Raw genomic sequence first — 14,658 nt, 5'->3', positions numbered from 1 at the left:
TCTCCCTTCCAGGGCATTGTCCGTGTATATCTAATGGAGGCTAAGAACGTGCAGTCCAAGGATAAGTACATCAAAGGGATGATTGAGGGCAAGTCAGATCCATATGCCGTTGTGCGTGTTGGAACCCAGGTCTTCACCAGCAAAGTCATTGATGAAGACCTCAATCCCAAGTGGAATGAAATGTATGAGGTAATTGCCAGATGAAGTGGTAATTTAAATATAATTGTTTAGGGATGCTATGTGTCATTTCTAATCTCCCTTCTTATCTTAGCTTTTTCATTTCATGCAATACAACTAATATTGTTTTCCTTTCTCTGTTGGAAGAAGGCCCCTATGGCCTAAGCAATTAGTGGTATCTGACTCCCCACTTCACTGTCCCTACAGTTTATTGTACATGAGGTACCAGGGCAGGAACTGGAGGTGGAACTGTTTGACAAAGACCCCGATCAGGATGACTTCTTGGGCAGGTGAGAAGCTGGGTGGGGTTTGGTTTCAAGTCTAGCAGGGAATTGAGACCTAGGGGAATGACGGATGGTGGGTTGGAAGCTGGCACTTCACTGCTGGAAATGATTGGGATAGTATTGAAAAAAATAGAAAGTTAAAAAAAAATCCAGTCTAAAGATCAGCAGCTTCAAGACGTTGAATATATGAGGTCTGCATAAATGAGGAGCACCAGATCTGAGCATCTTGGGCCTACTCATTAAAATCCTAGCATTGGTAGATATGCATTTATCAGCATCTTCTTTCTTTTCTCAGGATGAAGCTGGACTTTGGGGAGGTGTTCAGGGCTCATGTGTTAGAGGAGGTAAGCACTGAGGAGGGAAGATGGCTCTTTCATACCTGGAACAAACCATAGGGTGGTTTAACCAGCTGCAAGGGTACATGAATAGAGCATCTTCAGCCAAATGAAAACAAGGGGGGACCATAGAGGCTCTTGAGAACAAGGGGGGGTGGGCAGAGAATAAAAGGGCAGAGAGATTTTAGAAATGTTATAGAACTCTTCCCCCCCCCCCCCTTTTTTTTTAATGGAGCAACTTGCATATCTTACGAAAGCAGAAAGGTACAACTTGAGGGCTCAGAACTATAAACAGCCACAAAAGCCTCTTGAAATGTTGCTAAATTTAATAGGAGGAAACTCCCAATAAAAGGGGGTATATTCCGATTAACTGAATTGATTTCATTTAAAGTAAAATTAGCTTTTGTCTTTGCCCCATCTACTGAGTGTAACCCTACTACATTACTTGAGATCAGTTTGGTTTTTAGCTCCCCCTCCCCAAAAGTTAGGCATCCCTGAGTTACAGAAGCCAATCACTGTGGGTAAATATTAAGGACTTTCCTATCCATGGAGAGCTTCTAATTTCGCTCCTGTTTGTTTTCCTGACAGTGGTTCCCATTACAAGATGGAGGCCAGGCTCGTGTGCATTTGCGTCTGGAATGGCATACACTTATGTCAGATGATTCCAAGTTGGATCAGGTGAGTGCAAACACTTAGAGAAGAAACATGCTCTTTAGGGGTGTCTCTGGAGGTGGCAATATCTGAGTCGTTCCTCTTTGCGAAAATAAGAAGAATATGCCAAATTATCGCTTACCCTGATGGACAAAGGACTCCAGAGTCTTGGTTTTTCCTATCTAGTTACTTGAGTTTCTTTTTACTTGGAGAAGCCAAAGATGGGTGAGTCTCAAAACTTTCAATTAAACTTTTAGAGGAAACTTTCCTTAGAGAAATATACATATTATGAGAACTACCAGTAGATAGGATTCTGGATGAAATTTGGACCATGCATTGCAAATTCAAACTCCTGACATATATTTTTATTATTTCCACAAGATAAGCAGGGATCTGTAGCTGGGAAGGCATGATGGAAAACTAACTGAGGAGTTGGGAGGGAATAATCTCGGAAGCATGCTCTGAAATAAACTGATGTGAAGATGAGCAGAACTTTAGAAGAAAGTTTAAAATAAAGAATGGCTTGTAAACATCTTCTCTTGTTAAGACTACATTGAGAGACACAATTCTCTTTGGTGAGATGGGAGATATGCTATATAGGATATAGATATGCTAGGTGTTGTGTAAAAAGTGCTAGTTAATGCTGATTTATTTCTTATATGCTGTTTGAAGGTTCTTCAGTGGAACAAAACTATCTCCTCAAAGCCAGATCCTCCATCAGCAGCCATCTTGGTGATATATTTAGACAAAGCACAAGACTTACCAGTGAGTAGTCACAAGATAGCATCTCCTTCACACTAGGTTGTTTTATTTCACCAAAAGTCACTTTTTAATGTGAAATGGGGCAGAGCTTGGATGTGAGTTTGAACTTGATAAATTTGTCCTGTTCCAAAATTGGAAACTTTGGGAACTGCAAAAGTTGGAAAGGCATGGGCAGAGTGATGGGGCAAAGTAGCCACAAGCTAATGTCTTTTTTAAAAAAGCCATTTATTTATACATTAAATTCATACATTACCTCCATCATGTTGGACTCTAGATAGTTTACAACTATTTATAAAAAAATATGATCATAATCAGCCTGTTGTGACCAGCAGCACTGTTTTAGCCACAGTGTTCTTCTTTCTGTGTACATGTTTTCTTTGTTTGCATTGTACCTGATACTTAGAAATCAATAGTCCAGGTATATAAAAGAAAGAACTGTTCCAATAAACATGAGAGATATACTTGTAAAAGATATTAAAGAGCTTGTTGCAGTGCAGTCTGCATGATGCAGCTTTGTAGAAAAAACATTCTGCCTAAGTTTGATAACCTTGCAAAATTTAAAGGCCGTTTTGCCTGTGCATTAGTTAATGTAGGTAGACAAAATTAACTTCAGGATTGATCAGGTTATTAAGTCATCCAAGATTGTGTTGAGTTTCTTCTTAAATTAACATTCTATAAATGGAAGGTGGGGAGATTTTTTTTCCCTTAGGTATGTTGATCTAAAACTTCGATAGACTGTTTCTAAACACATGTCCTACTAACTATATTCTTCTTGACAACTTTTACTTCATCTCTAGCCCACTGTAGAAGCGGTTTATCTTCATCTTTAGCTGTTCTGGTTTTTTTAAGCCTTTCACATAAACATTTTGTGACATAAAGCCTACTCACCTATTCACAGGTTGATTGTTCATGGAATACTTACTGTTAGACCTGTTTTAGCACCTCTTTAGCAGTCATTTAAAAAGAAAACAATGTGTTTTTAAAAAAAACAGTGCTATCATTGTTCACATGAAAGGTTGATTTAAATTAGGAAGGACAGGAGCCTCTCCCAACAGAGGAAAAACAATTGCTCTGCTTTTGTTACTTGGAGAAGATGGTGCCATTTTGCCTATTTCAGCACCATTTTGTGCATGCCATAGGACCCTTATGGACAGGCTGAGAGTGGAGTGAAGTGGAAGGGGGGTTGAATGGCACATGGAGGAAGATCTTTCCTGCTTCATTCTGGAATGGTCTTCTACCCCACTGATCTGTCAAGCAGAATGTTAACCCCTGTTCAAAAACAGCTTGCATGACAGGTTGCTAGGACAGAGCACTTCCACATTGGCAACCTGCCACTCTGGCAACTGAAGTAGAAAAAGCCTTTATTCCAGGCTACTGCTTGCCCTTGCCCAAGCTTTCCCCATTACACTTCAAGAAGAGCAGTTTTTTTCTCCACTTGTGGTGACCCTGAGTATGGAGGGCAGTGAAGCTGGGAAAATCCATCAACTGCTGCCTCTAAATTGTTCGACAATACTATAAGAATAGAGCAGGGGTGTCAAACTCAATTTCATTGAGGGCCACATCAGCATTGCGGTTGCCCTCAGGGGGCCGGGTGGGTATGGCCAGGGTGGGTGTGGCCTACTGGGTGGGCGTGGCTAGAGTGCGTATGGCCTACTGGGTGGGCGTGGCCAGCTCTACATCGTTGGCATCAAGGGTGCCTATGAGGGCCTGGGCAGGAGTGGGATGGATCTGAGGGTCTCTGGCAGAAGGAGGGTCTCTGGGCCAGGGCCAAGGCAGTGGGGGCCGTTCCCTCACTGTTTCCAGGATGGCTTTGCGGGCCACATGAAACCACTTCACGGGCCAGATCCGGCCCCCGGGTCTTGTGTTTGACATGCCTGGAATAGAGGTTCCTCCCTAGTTTTAAGGACTGGAGGAATCTACATGAAGGAAGCTGTGAGGAATGGCATATCATAGGTTGAGCATCAAAAATATCTGTGGTGATATTGATCTTCCAAAAGCCTCAGTAGTGCCTGTAGCAAGGAATGTATGAGATAAAGATCCAAAATCTCTAAAGGATCTTAGATTAATCAATCAGCAAAGAGCTGGAAGGGACTTTGGAAGTCTTCTAGTCCAACCCCCTGATCAAGCTGGAGACCCTATACCATTTTAGATAAGTGGCAGTCCAGTGTCTTAAAAATGTCCAGTGATGAAGCACCCACAACTTCTGAAGGCAAGCTGTTCCATTGTTTAATTGTCCACACTATTAGGAAGTTCCTCCTTAATTCCAGGTTGCTTCTCTCCTTGATTAGTTTCTATCCATTGTTTCTTGTCTTGCCTTCTGCTGCTTTGAAAAAGTTGACCCCCTCTTCTTTGTGGCAGCCTCTCAAATACTGGAATACTGCTATCATGTCATCCCTAGTCCTTCTTTTCTCTAGCCTGGCCATACCCAATTCCTGCAACCATTCTTCATATGTTTTTGTCTTCAGACCCTTAATCATCTTGATGTGATGTGATTTTAAAATGCCCTGTAAACCGCCCTGAGTCCTTCGGGAAAGGGCGGTATATAAATCTAATAAAATTAAATTAAATTAATCTTAGTTGCTCTCCTTTGCACTTTTTCCAAGTCTCAATGTTGGATGCATTATTCCAGGTGTGATCTTACTAAAGATTTATAAAATGGTACTAATACTTCGCATGATTTTGATTCTATGTCTGTGATACAACCAAGGATTGTATTAGCTCTTTTGGTGGAGGCCGCACACTGCTGGCTCATGTTTAAGTGATTGTACACCAGGACTCCAAGGTCCCTCTCACAGTTACTGCTTTTGAACCAGGTTTTGCCTAATCTCTACTTGTAATTTTAGTTTTTCCTGCCTAGGTGTAAAACCTTGCTTTTCTCCACATTAAATTTCATGTTGTTGGGTAGGGCCCATAGTTCAAGTCTGTCAAGATCTTTTCGGATCCTGAGCTTGTCTTCTGGGGTGTTGGCTATTCCTGCCAGCTTAGTGTCATCTGCAAATTTGATGAATTCAAATCCTATTCCCTCATCTAAATCATCTAAGATTCTCCACTATGTCCTTCCCAGATGAATACTATCCTTTATCTCCTCTTACTTTACCCAGCTGAAGCAATCTAGTAAGGAGCCCAATCCTATGGTCCAGCTATCAGTTCAAGATGTCACTCGGGAGAGCCGGGTAAGGATGTTTATTTTTCCTAGTTGCCTTCCATTTGTAGCCATTTGATGTACTGCATGTGGAAATACTGGTAGCACATTGTAGTTTTATGAGGTGAAATGCATCTTGTCCATTTCTTCCGAATTGCAACATCTCATAGAAACAGCACCTAGGTGGAAAGGCTGGTCAAAACTTTTATCATCCATTCGGGTATCTGAATTCAGAAGAGTAGCAGCTTGCTTGGAGGGTTTCAGACAAGTTTGAATTTTTTAGCATGAGATTTGGGTGCCAGATTGCTCTCCCCTCTGTTCCAGATTGCGATAGCAAAGCAAGACAAAGAGAATGTGTGAGAGCTAGAAACTAAACCTTATGAACATTGAAAGAACTGGCAGTATTTGGCTCTGAGAAGAGTGAGGAAGGAAGAATATGATAATGCTATTCCAACGCCGGACATTATGTCATACAGAAGAAGATCGAGACCTGCTCTTAATCCTAGAAGGCAGGACATAAAACAAGAGTCTGAATCATAGATGCCAGTTGAATATTAGGGGGGAGGAAATGCTCTAGTAGAGAAATCTGTTTGCCAGAAGATCTAATTCCCCAGAGAGGATTGTCCTATCAGTCAAAACCATGCTGTTACTAACTCTGCCTATAGAGGGCAATAGTACTCCATTGTCATTTTTCTCCAAGCGCTACATTGTAATTTATTTTTTCTTTCTTTCTTTCTTTCTTTCTTTCTTTCTTTCTTTCTTTCTTTCTTTCTTTCTTTCTTTCTCTTCCTTCCTTCCTTCCTTCCTTCCTTCCTTCCTTCCTTCCTTCCTTCCTTCCTTCCTTCCTTCCTTCCTTCCTTCCTTCCTTCCTTCCTTCCTTCCTTCCCCCTGCTAGGTTGTCTATAACACTGTTTCCCCTGTCTGGGATGATGCTTTCCGCTTTTTCCTGCAAGACCCGACTGTCCAGGACATTGATATACAGGTAAGCTTCCTGTTCTCTTCCAAATCCATCTAGTCACTTTGAGCATAACAGCAGCTGCAGAAGTTCTTCTTTTTGACCCCATAGGTCAAAGATGACAACCGTCAGACCACTCTGGGTTCCATCACAATCCACTTGTCCCGCCTTTTAAGTGCTGATAATCTGACTCTGGACCAGTGGTTCCAGCTGGAAAATTCTGGCCCCAACAGCCGTATCTACATGAAACTCATCATGCGGGTAAAAAGCTTTGAGTTAAGGTTGGGTTAGGACTTGGGAGATGATACAAAGGTTTCCCCTTTACTTTCAGTTCTAGCTCTTTGTAAAAATGCAGTGCATACAACAGCATATGAAATCCACACAGAGAGCCATTGGTTCTGTAGAGTTTCTGTTTTGAGTGGGAAGCTCTCTCTTTTTTTTCTTTTTTCTTTTTTGTTGTTGTTGTTCTTTCCTAATTCCAGTGCTTTGTCATCAGATTTCCTTTCCCCAACATCCTACAGCATGGGTGTGAAATTCAATCGCATCACGTGACATATCGTGATGTTTTTTGCCTTTGCAGAGCCGGCAGGGGGCGTGGCCTACGCATGACGCATCCGGCCCATGGGCCACCAGTTTGACACCCTTGTCCTAGAGTGAATGAGTTCTTACCAATATTAAAAAAGATGGGACATTTCCCCCCCACACACACACACAAAATTTGGCTTCCTTTGCTTCTCTCTGAGCCACATCAAGGGCCAGCAGAGATTGTTGGGAAGAGATTCTCCTCTTAAGCGATGAGAAATAGGATTTGCAGAGATTGAAATGAAACTTCTAGCTGATTCTTAAAACCTGGCTTGATGTGATATGGAAGAGCTAGCCCTGAATCCTCTTGTGGCTTTGTCTACTAGGCATAATTTTTGGTCCTTATTGTTGTCCCCTTCACATCAGCTCAAACAAATCTCTGTTAGCTGCAGAGTGAGAAAACTATACAGATCAAATACTTTTCTCCTTATGTAGTAAGAATAGTTTTGTCTGGGGGGAGGGGGGGAAGGCGAGGAAAATTGTGGAAATTCTTTGGAGAATCTCATCCTTCTGGTAGCACACGAATCTTTCCAAATCATAGCTGCTTTGAAGAAAAGAAGGTTGGGGAGGATCTGTCACAATTTTCCTGCATAATATTTTTTCTGGCCTTGTTCTCCTAAGTCAGGGGTAGGCAACCTTGGCTTTTATGAATTGTGGACTTCAAGAATTCCTGAGCCAAACCAATGATCCTCTCCATCCAAAATGTGGACTTTGCTGTCCTCAAAAGCATGACCTTTGTCTAGTGCAGGGGTAGGCAGTCTTGGCTCTTTTATGACCTGTGGACTTCAACTCCAAGAATTCCTGAGCCAGCATGGCTGGCTCAGGAATTCTGGGAGTTGAAGTCCACAAGTCATAAAAGAGCCAAGGTTGCCTACCCCTGTCCTAAGTATAAAGGGGGATCCATGCCTTTTACTGCTAGCTAAGCTTAAATACAGGTAGTCCTCGACTTACAACAGTTCATTTGGTGACTGAAGTTACAACAGCACCAAGAAAAGTGATTTATGACCATTTTTCACACTTATGGCCATTGCAGCATCCCCATAGTCAAGTGATTTACATTCTTGACAACTGATGACAACTGACTCACATTTATGACTGTTGCAGTGTCCCAAAGTCACGTGATCCCCTTTTGCGACCTTCTGATAAACAAAGTCAACGGGGAAGCCAGATTCACTTAACTACCCTGTTACTAATTTGACAAATGCAGTGATTCACTTAATAACTGTGGCAAGAAAGGTCATAAAATGAGGCAAAGCTCAATACATTTCTCACTTAGCAACATAAATTTTGGGCTCAATCGTGGTCGTAAGTTGAGGACTGCCTGTGTTGCACTCCACGGGGCTGGGCAGTGTGTCTATATAAGCAACCCCAGTGTTATGCTTCAACTTCTAATCAGATTTGATGTGCTGGTCCAACACAGTCAATGACAAGTCCAAAGTTGGGCCTGGAAAGAAATGGAGTCATTTACATAAATCTGGAAGCCAGAGGATAAATAAAATCTATTGATTGATTTTTAACGTTAGTTCTGTAGATTAGACTTTGGTGATAAAGAGCCGGATACAAGGTCTTTGAGATTTTGCAAGTGTTTAGCAAACTTGTCACTTTAGCCAGGAGCTAGAATCATGCTTTGAAGTTCTCTTTTGAATCAACACGTGCGGAAACAAACTCTTATTTGTCTTAGTTCAGCTTTGTCTGGCTCCATGGTTCACTCGGCTATGAGAGGCATGAATGTCTCTTCACTAAAGATTTTCAAGAAAGGACGGGAACCACATTTTTCAGAACGACCTGTATTTATTTCTAATATGCATTTCTTTAGCGATCAGTGGTTTGGATCTGATTGCTAAAATGACTTCTCATTCCATTTGATGTTCCCAGGTTTGCAATAGGCAGCTACAGCTAATGAGAGACAGATATTGCAACCTCATTATTGGTTTAAGGGCCAGCAGTTCATCGGCTTCTCTTTGCCTGGGCGCCTATCCTGATTTTCCATTGCATACTATAATTTCTTCAGGTATTATATCTGGATGCCCCTGAAGTCTGTTTCAATACCCAACCACATCCTCCGGGAAATCTCAATGTCACAGAAAGTCCCCATCTTGGTAGCAGTGTCGATATGCCTTCTCGGCCCACCAAGGCTAGTCCAGATGCTACTTTTGGCACCGAGGTAAGATCACACACATTCTCCCCATCCAACCTTAATAGTCAGTCGTGCCTTTTGGTAAGATAGGGGACCTTCTAAGCCAGAGGTCCTCAACCTTTTGGGCACCAGGGATTGGTTTCATGGAAGACAATTTTTCCACAGACCGGGGTAAGGACGGTTTCGGTTTCACTGGTTTGCCTGCTGCTCACTTCCAGCTGTGCAACCAGTATCATTTTGCAGCCTGGGGGGTTGAGGATCCCTGTCCTAAGCTATCATTTCAAACTCAGAGGCAGATCAGATTTGGTGTTCTTTATGGATGCCAATGATCCAGACGTATGTAACTAGGGGATTAAGATGCTATTCATGCTGTGGCCCCCCAAAGCCTCTTCTTAACGGATCCCAAAAATAACCTAACCCAGCTGCCATGAAAACATAAATAGTTTTGCTATTAGTAAAAATAAGAGCATAAGCTTCCTGTAGTCATTTGGCTGGCGCTGTGGGATCAGGCCAAAAGTCTTCTCGTCTGACTTCCTGTTTCCTACAGTAACCAGCCAGATCTCTCCAAGAAGCCCTGCAAAGAGCCTTGGTGGAGCAGTGGGCTAATGCCTCCTTAAGTAACACCAGCTGCCTGCAATTAGTGCAGGTTCGAGTCCCACCAGGCTCAAGGTTGACTCAGCCTTCCATCCTTCCGAGGTAGGTAAATGAGGACCCAGATTGTTGGGGGCAATTAAGCTGACTTTGTAATAATGCTGCTTGGGGTGTGTGTGTGAAAAGCCCTAATAAGCAGGCATATACATAGAATGAAGGCTACTGCTAAGCACATTGGTTTGTGCTTTAAATTGTAAGCCGCCCTGAGTCTTCGGGGAAGGGCGGGATATAAATGGGATTAAAAAAAAAAAAGCTCTCCCCAACGTAGGTGCTCTCTAAACTTGTGGGCTTCAGTTCCCAGAATTCCCTTGCCAGATTAGTCATTGCTAAGAATCCTGGGGGTTGAAGTCTGCATACTTGGAGCAGCTCAGTCAGGTATGCAAACTGGTTGTCTGTCTCTTAATATGAAAGATAATGGAGAAGTTAGCTGTTCTTTGCAGTTGTCTTTTTACAGTTATGCAGCAAAAATAAGCAGCCTTATTTGTTTGTTTAACTGTCAAATTAAATTAATAAATATTATATAAAATGAAATAAATAAACAGACCAGTATTTATAATATTTATAATACGTATTTCCTCAAATTAATCAAATTTATACACCAGCCATCTCACTGTCTAAGTGACTTGGCGGTGTGCAAGTAAAAAAAAAAACACCATAAAATCCGGATTAAAAATCTATACAAAAATAAACAAAGTTAAAAAGGCAGGGAGAGCGCCCTCAAGCCACCAGCCACCTTCTGGGTTGTGTCCCATTCTTGGATCCCCATGCTAATTGACAGAGACAAGTCTTTTGGAAAGTGAATTTATTAGTCAAGGCGACCTTTAGAAAGAGAAAACAAATAAATAAAAGGAAACAATTTGCACAGTACTCTGTTTACTGCAGTAGAACTTCCAGATCTGTTTGAAAGCGGATTTTTAGTTGTAGATTGGAAGGTTTTTGCTGGTCACCTGTAATGCTGTCTGCAGCATCAGAAGGCTATAAATATGAAACTTGTCTCATGTCTAATACACCCCTATGTGTTTTCCACATAGCAAATGCTAATTTCAAATTACGATGCATTTTTAATCAAAGGAACAGATTTGGGGGGTGGGTGGAAAAGGGGAGATAGAAAGGGTCAGTTCTCAAGAACTTTAATTCCAGTGGATGTCATCAGAGATTATGCCTTCCTGATTGCAGTGCTCCTGTGAAACTTTTATCTGTGATTATAGTCTGATCGTCTTGTTATTGCCTTTTATCACTGATTTGGATTTTGCAGGTTGCTTCATTGCAATTGCTATGGTTTTAATTCCATTGTGGGACTGAAAAGAAAATGCAGATTTTCATAAACAGAATAGTGATCCTATTTTAAGAAATTGTATCATAGATTTTGGACATGGCATCAAAGTACATCAAACAAAGAAACCAATGGCATATAGATCAGGTTTATGTTTATTGTAACAGCCACAGTAACAGAACTTTGCAGGTCTGAATCTGTTCCTCCTACTCTAATATTATCTTGTGTGAACTAAAGAGAGGCCTGTCTGCGTTGTTTACTCAGACCAATTTCTTGAAATGGAGTCAAGCCTTGCTAATCTGACTGTTCCTTTGGTCGCAACGCTGCCTCCTATCCTTCAGGTTCATTCCCTATGTCCTTTTTGTTGTTAACCAAATTCTGTCTGATTTGAGGAAAATTAAATATAGTACAGGAGCTGGACATTCCACAATGTTCATTGAGTCTCTTCCTTCTTCCATCCTGTTTAAAGAAAATGGCTGTAGTTAAAATTTAAAGATTTCAGAAATCCACAGGAACCAGATTAAAGCCCATGATGTTAGATGATGACGTTGATAGATCTGGCGTGCAAACTGTGTCTCCTCTCACTGAATTCCAGAGTGTAATTCGCATTCATGTGCTGGAAGCGGAGAACCTAATTGCCAAGGATAATTTCATGGGTGGGATGATTAAGGGCAAGTCAGACCCATATGTCAAAGTGCGCTTGGGAGGCCAGAAGTTTCGCAGCAGAGTCATCAAGGAAGAGCTCAACCCTCGTTGGAGCGAGATCTATGAGGTGAGGATCCTCCCCGTCTCCTGCATATATTAAACTGTATCCTCCTCGACCTCTTATCATTGATTCCTGGAAGAGTTGGATTTGATGTGGAAATATAATCATGCTATTCTTTAAGACTTATATATTTGTACTGTACCTGACATTGTTGTAACTGAGGTGCTATCTGGAGAAAGTAGATAAAAGGATTCTTTTTCAAACTTGACTTGACTGAATCCTGGTCAAGTCTGATTTCTGAAACACATCATGCCTGAAGTCCCTTTTTCGGAAGAGATGGGTTTCTAGCAATCAAAGAGTAAAAGAGTCTGTATTTCTGGTTCAGTGTCATCTGAATATATTTAGAACAAATCCAAACAGAACAAGGAAAAATCAAAATAATGGTTGGTTTAGGGATTGATCTTGAAAATATTTTACTTCTAGCTGCTAGAGAGATTTATATATGTGCATCCTTGTAGAAAGTGCAACTCACCCAAAGCTTTCTTACTGCCACAGAGGGGCATTTGGAAGCCTTGTTCTGAATTGGCTTCAGAGCTGGCAACCTTTTTAAAGGGCATAAACCTAGCTCTGAGGTTCCCTGTAACTCCGGATTCGGTTTTTTCATTGCTTTTTACATGCAATTCAATTCAAATCTCACCGGAAAGAAACATGGCTTTTTCTTTATTGCTCTCCCAGCAACCATGGTAATCAATTAACCAAACCCAAGTAGTTTTGGACTTGTCTTCCTGATGATTTCCAATTTTTTTATCCATTAAAAAGGAGTAATCAGGAGTGGAATATTTCTTCCACTATTTTTTCCCCATTGCCGTGTTGAAAAGAATTTGCAAGTTAGAAGTCCTAAGCGGTATCCTTCATCCTGAATGACCTTGGTTTATTACCAAAACTTTAAATAAAATATATGCATACATAGCAAAGCAGAAACCAGGAGCAGTTCAGGAATGTCTTTTAGCAACCAGCATAATAAAAGAAAAAGAGTAGCATCTCTCCCTCATCAAAAATCAGCCCTGATGCATCCAGGGATGTTTTAATTTATTGTACTATGGTAGTATAGTATAGTTTGCCATTTCCTCTTCTTGAATTGTTTTAAAAATTTCCAAGTTGCCATATAATTTTTAGACACATACAACACATTCCAACAAAATGGATACCCGCACAACTTCATAAAACGTCCCCGACCACTCAACCCAATAGAGCACAAACAACACAAACCCTAAAAAGAATTACAGTGCTGTACATCAAGAATATCTCGGAAACCGCAAATAGACTTCTACAACCATATGGAATCAGCGTAGCACACAAGCCAACTGAAGCCCTTCAAAACATCCTAAGCAAACCAAAAGACCCAGCAACCCCGGAATTAAAAACAGGAGTCATCTACAACTTCCAATGTAAGAACTGTAACAACCACTATGTAGGACAGATGGAGAAGACTGGCAGACCGCATCCATGGCAGTCAGAAGGCATGACGAAAATTCTTTAATTTCACAACATGTAGGCAGATTTAATCATAGTTTCGATTGGGAAAATGTGACAATCCTAGACCAGGCCAAATCCAAAAATGCCACCAGCCATCAATAGACACATAGACATTAACAATGTCTATAGACTATGCAAAAGAGACAACCAACCAGCCCAAAGGAGAAAAAGACTCCAGCACCTCTCCACCAGTAATCAGCACTCAGATCAGCACAGATTGACTCGCAGGCCAACAATTAAGTAAGCAATTCCCCAGTCAAGAAACTGCCAAAGAGCCATTAGGAAACAGCCCAACCAAAGAATACCTAAGACCGCCCCCACCCACCCAGACAGGCAAGAAACCAGAATATAAACAGCAAACAGCACTCCTTACTAGCACTGATGATGTTACCTAGTTAGGGTAATGAAACGTCTGCAAGGAAACACGCAAGCTCAGAGAGCACCAAGGACCCCTCAATCTTTAGATTTCCTGATAGTTTCCCATGCAAAAGCTTTGTGTAGCTTTTCAGATCAATCGTGCTTGAGTTGATTGCAAAATGGAATAGGTAGCAAGTAGCCAGTCCCCATCTCCTTCACAACATGAATCCTGAGTTGGTTTTTTTTTAATTCCATTTATTTAATTCCATTTAGAGTTGATAATTGGAAGGGATGTTTCTTTTACAGGATAATATTATCCAGTTATTTAATTGACTACGCATGTGACTGTATATCAACCCTTTCTTTTTGCAAAGATGTAGGGCCAATTTCCAGGATATGGGGCTCCTCCTCTTAGCTTTTTCACTGTTAGCTTAATACACTAAAACAGTAGCTCCCAACCTTTCCTGCTTGGCAGCCAGGTCTGGTGCAGGGTGGGTAGGTGAGTGGCAGGTGCTCGCCTGCATGCACAGCTCCATTTGTGTGAGTGAAGGGCATGTGTACCCATCACTCACATGAATGGAGCTTCATGAGTGCAAGTCCCCTCCACTTGCACAAATGGAGCTTCACACGCATGCACAGTTGCCCGCCACTCACCGAGTGGAGCTGCACACATATGTGCTTGCCCATTTCTCCCACGGCCCGGTTTCAAAGAGGCAGTGGCTCAAAGACCCCCGCACTAAAATATTCCAGACTTGGAATCGTAGCAAATATTGGCATTCACTTTTATTTCACTAAAGACTCCTACTTTGATCGCTGCTTCTGCCTTGGGTTCTTCTGTACAACAGTCCATTTTTTTTCTTCTAGGTGATTGTGAGTAACATCCCAGGACAGGAAGTAGAGTTCGACTTGTATGATAAAGATGTGGATAAAGATGATTTCCTGGGGAGGTAAGTTAGGAGCCAGGAAGAAAATTGGACAGAAAAGTTCACGGCTCTCTCATTCTGAATGGGAAGCCAAAAAAAAAAGGTGCTTAGATATCACAGATTCTCCATGGAATAGAAGAGGGAATACATTTCCCTATTCCTTTCCTAAAAATTTCTCAGCCAGATT

At 41.6% G+C, this 14,658-nt stretch overlaps 1 protein-coding gene across 1 annotated transcript in view; it reads left to right on the top strand.

Moving 5' to 3' along the window:
• The window catches only part of ESYT1 (extended synaptotagmin 1), an 83,749-nt gene that overhangs the window by 52,423 nt on the left and 16,668 nt on the right, over nucleotides 1-14,658 (top strand). Inside the window, exons 9-19 of the mRNA XM_081317277.1 lie at nucleotides 13-189; nucleotides 385-467; nucleotides 757-805; nucleotides 1,385-1,474; nucleotides 2,120-2,212; nucleotides 5,311-5,382; nucleotides 6,247-6,333; nucleotides 6,418-6,567; nucleotides 8,900-9,052; nucleotides 11,545-11,721; nucleotides 14,413-14,495. Of these exons, the coding sequence (XP_081173403.1) occupies nucleotides 13-189; nucleotides 385-467; nucleotides 757-805; nucleotides 1,385-1,474; nucleotides 2,120-2,212; nucleotides 5,311-5,382; nucleotides 6,247-6,333; nucleotides 6,418-6,567; nucleotides 8,900-9,052; nucleotides 11,545-11,721; nucleotides 14,413-14,495 (1,214 nt within the window). The remainder of the gene's footprint in view (nucleotides 1-12; nucleotides 190-384; nucleotides 468-756; nucleotides 806-1,384; nucleotides 1,475-2,119; nucleotides 2,213-5,310; nucleotides 5,383-6,246; nucleotides 6,334-6,417; nucleotides 6,568-8,899; nucleotides 9,053-11,544; nucleotides 11,722-14,412; nucleotides 14,496-14,658) is intronic.

This window comes from Vipera berus (genome assembly GCF_964194415.1).
Source record: "Vipera berus genome assembly, chromosome: 2".
In the NCBI taxonomy this organism is placed as follows: domain Eukaryota; kingdom Metazoa; phylum Chordata; class Lepidosauria; order Squamata; family Viperidae; genus Vipera; species Vipera berus.
Note: the sequence above shows the minus strand (reverse complement) of the source record. Positions and strands in the feature narration are given on the sequence as shown.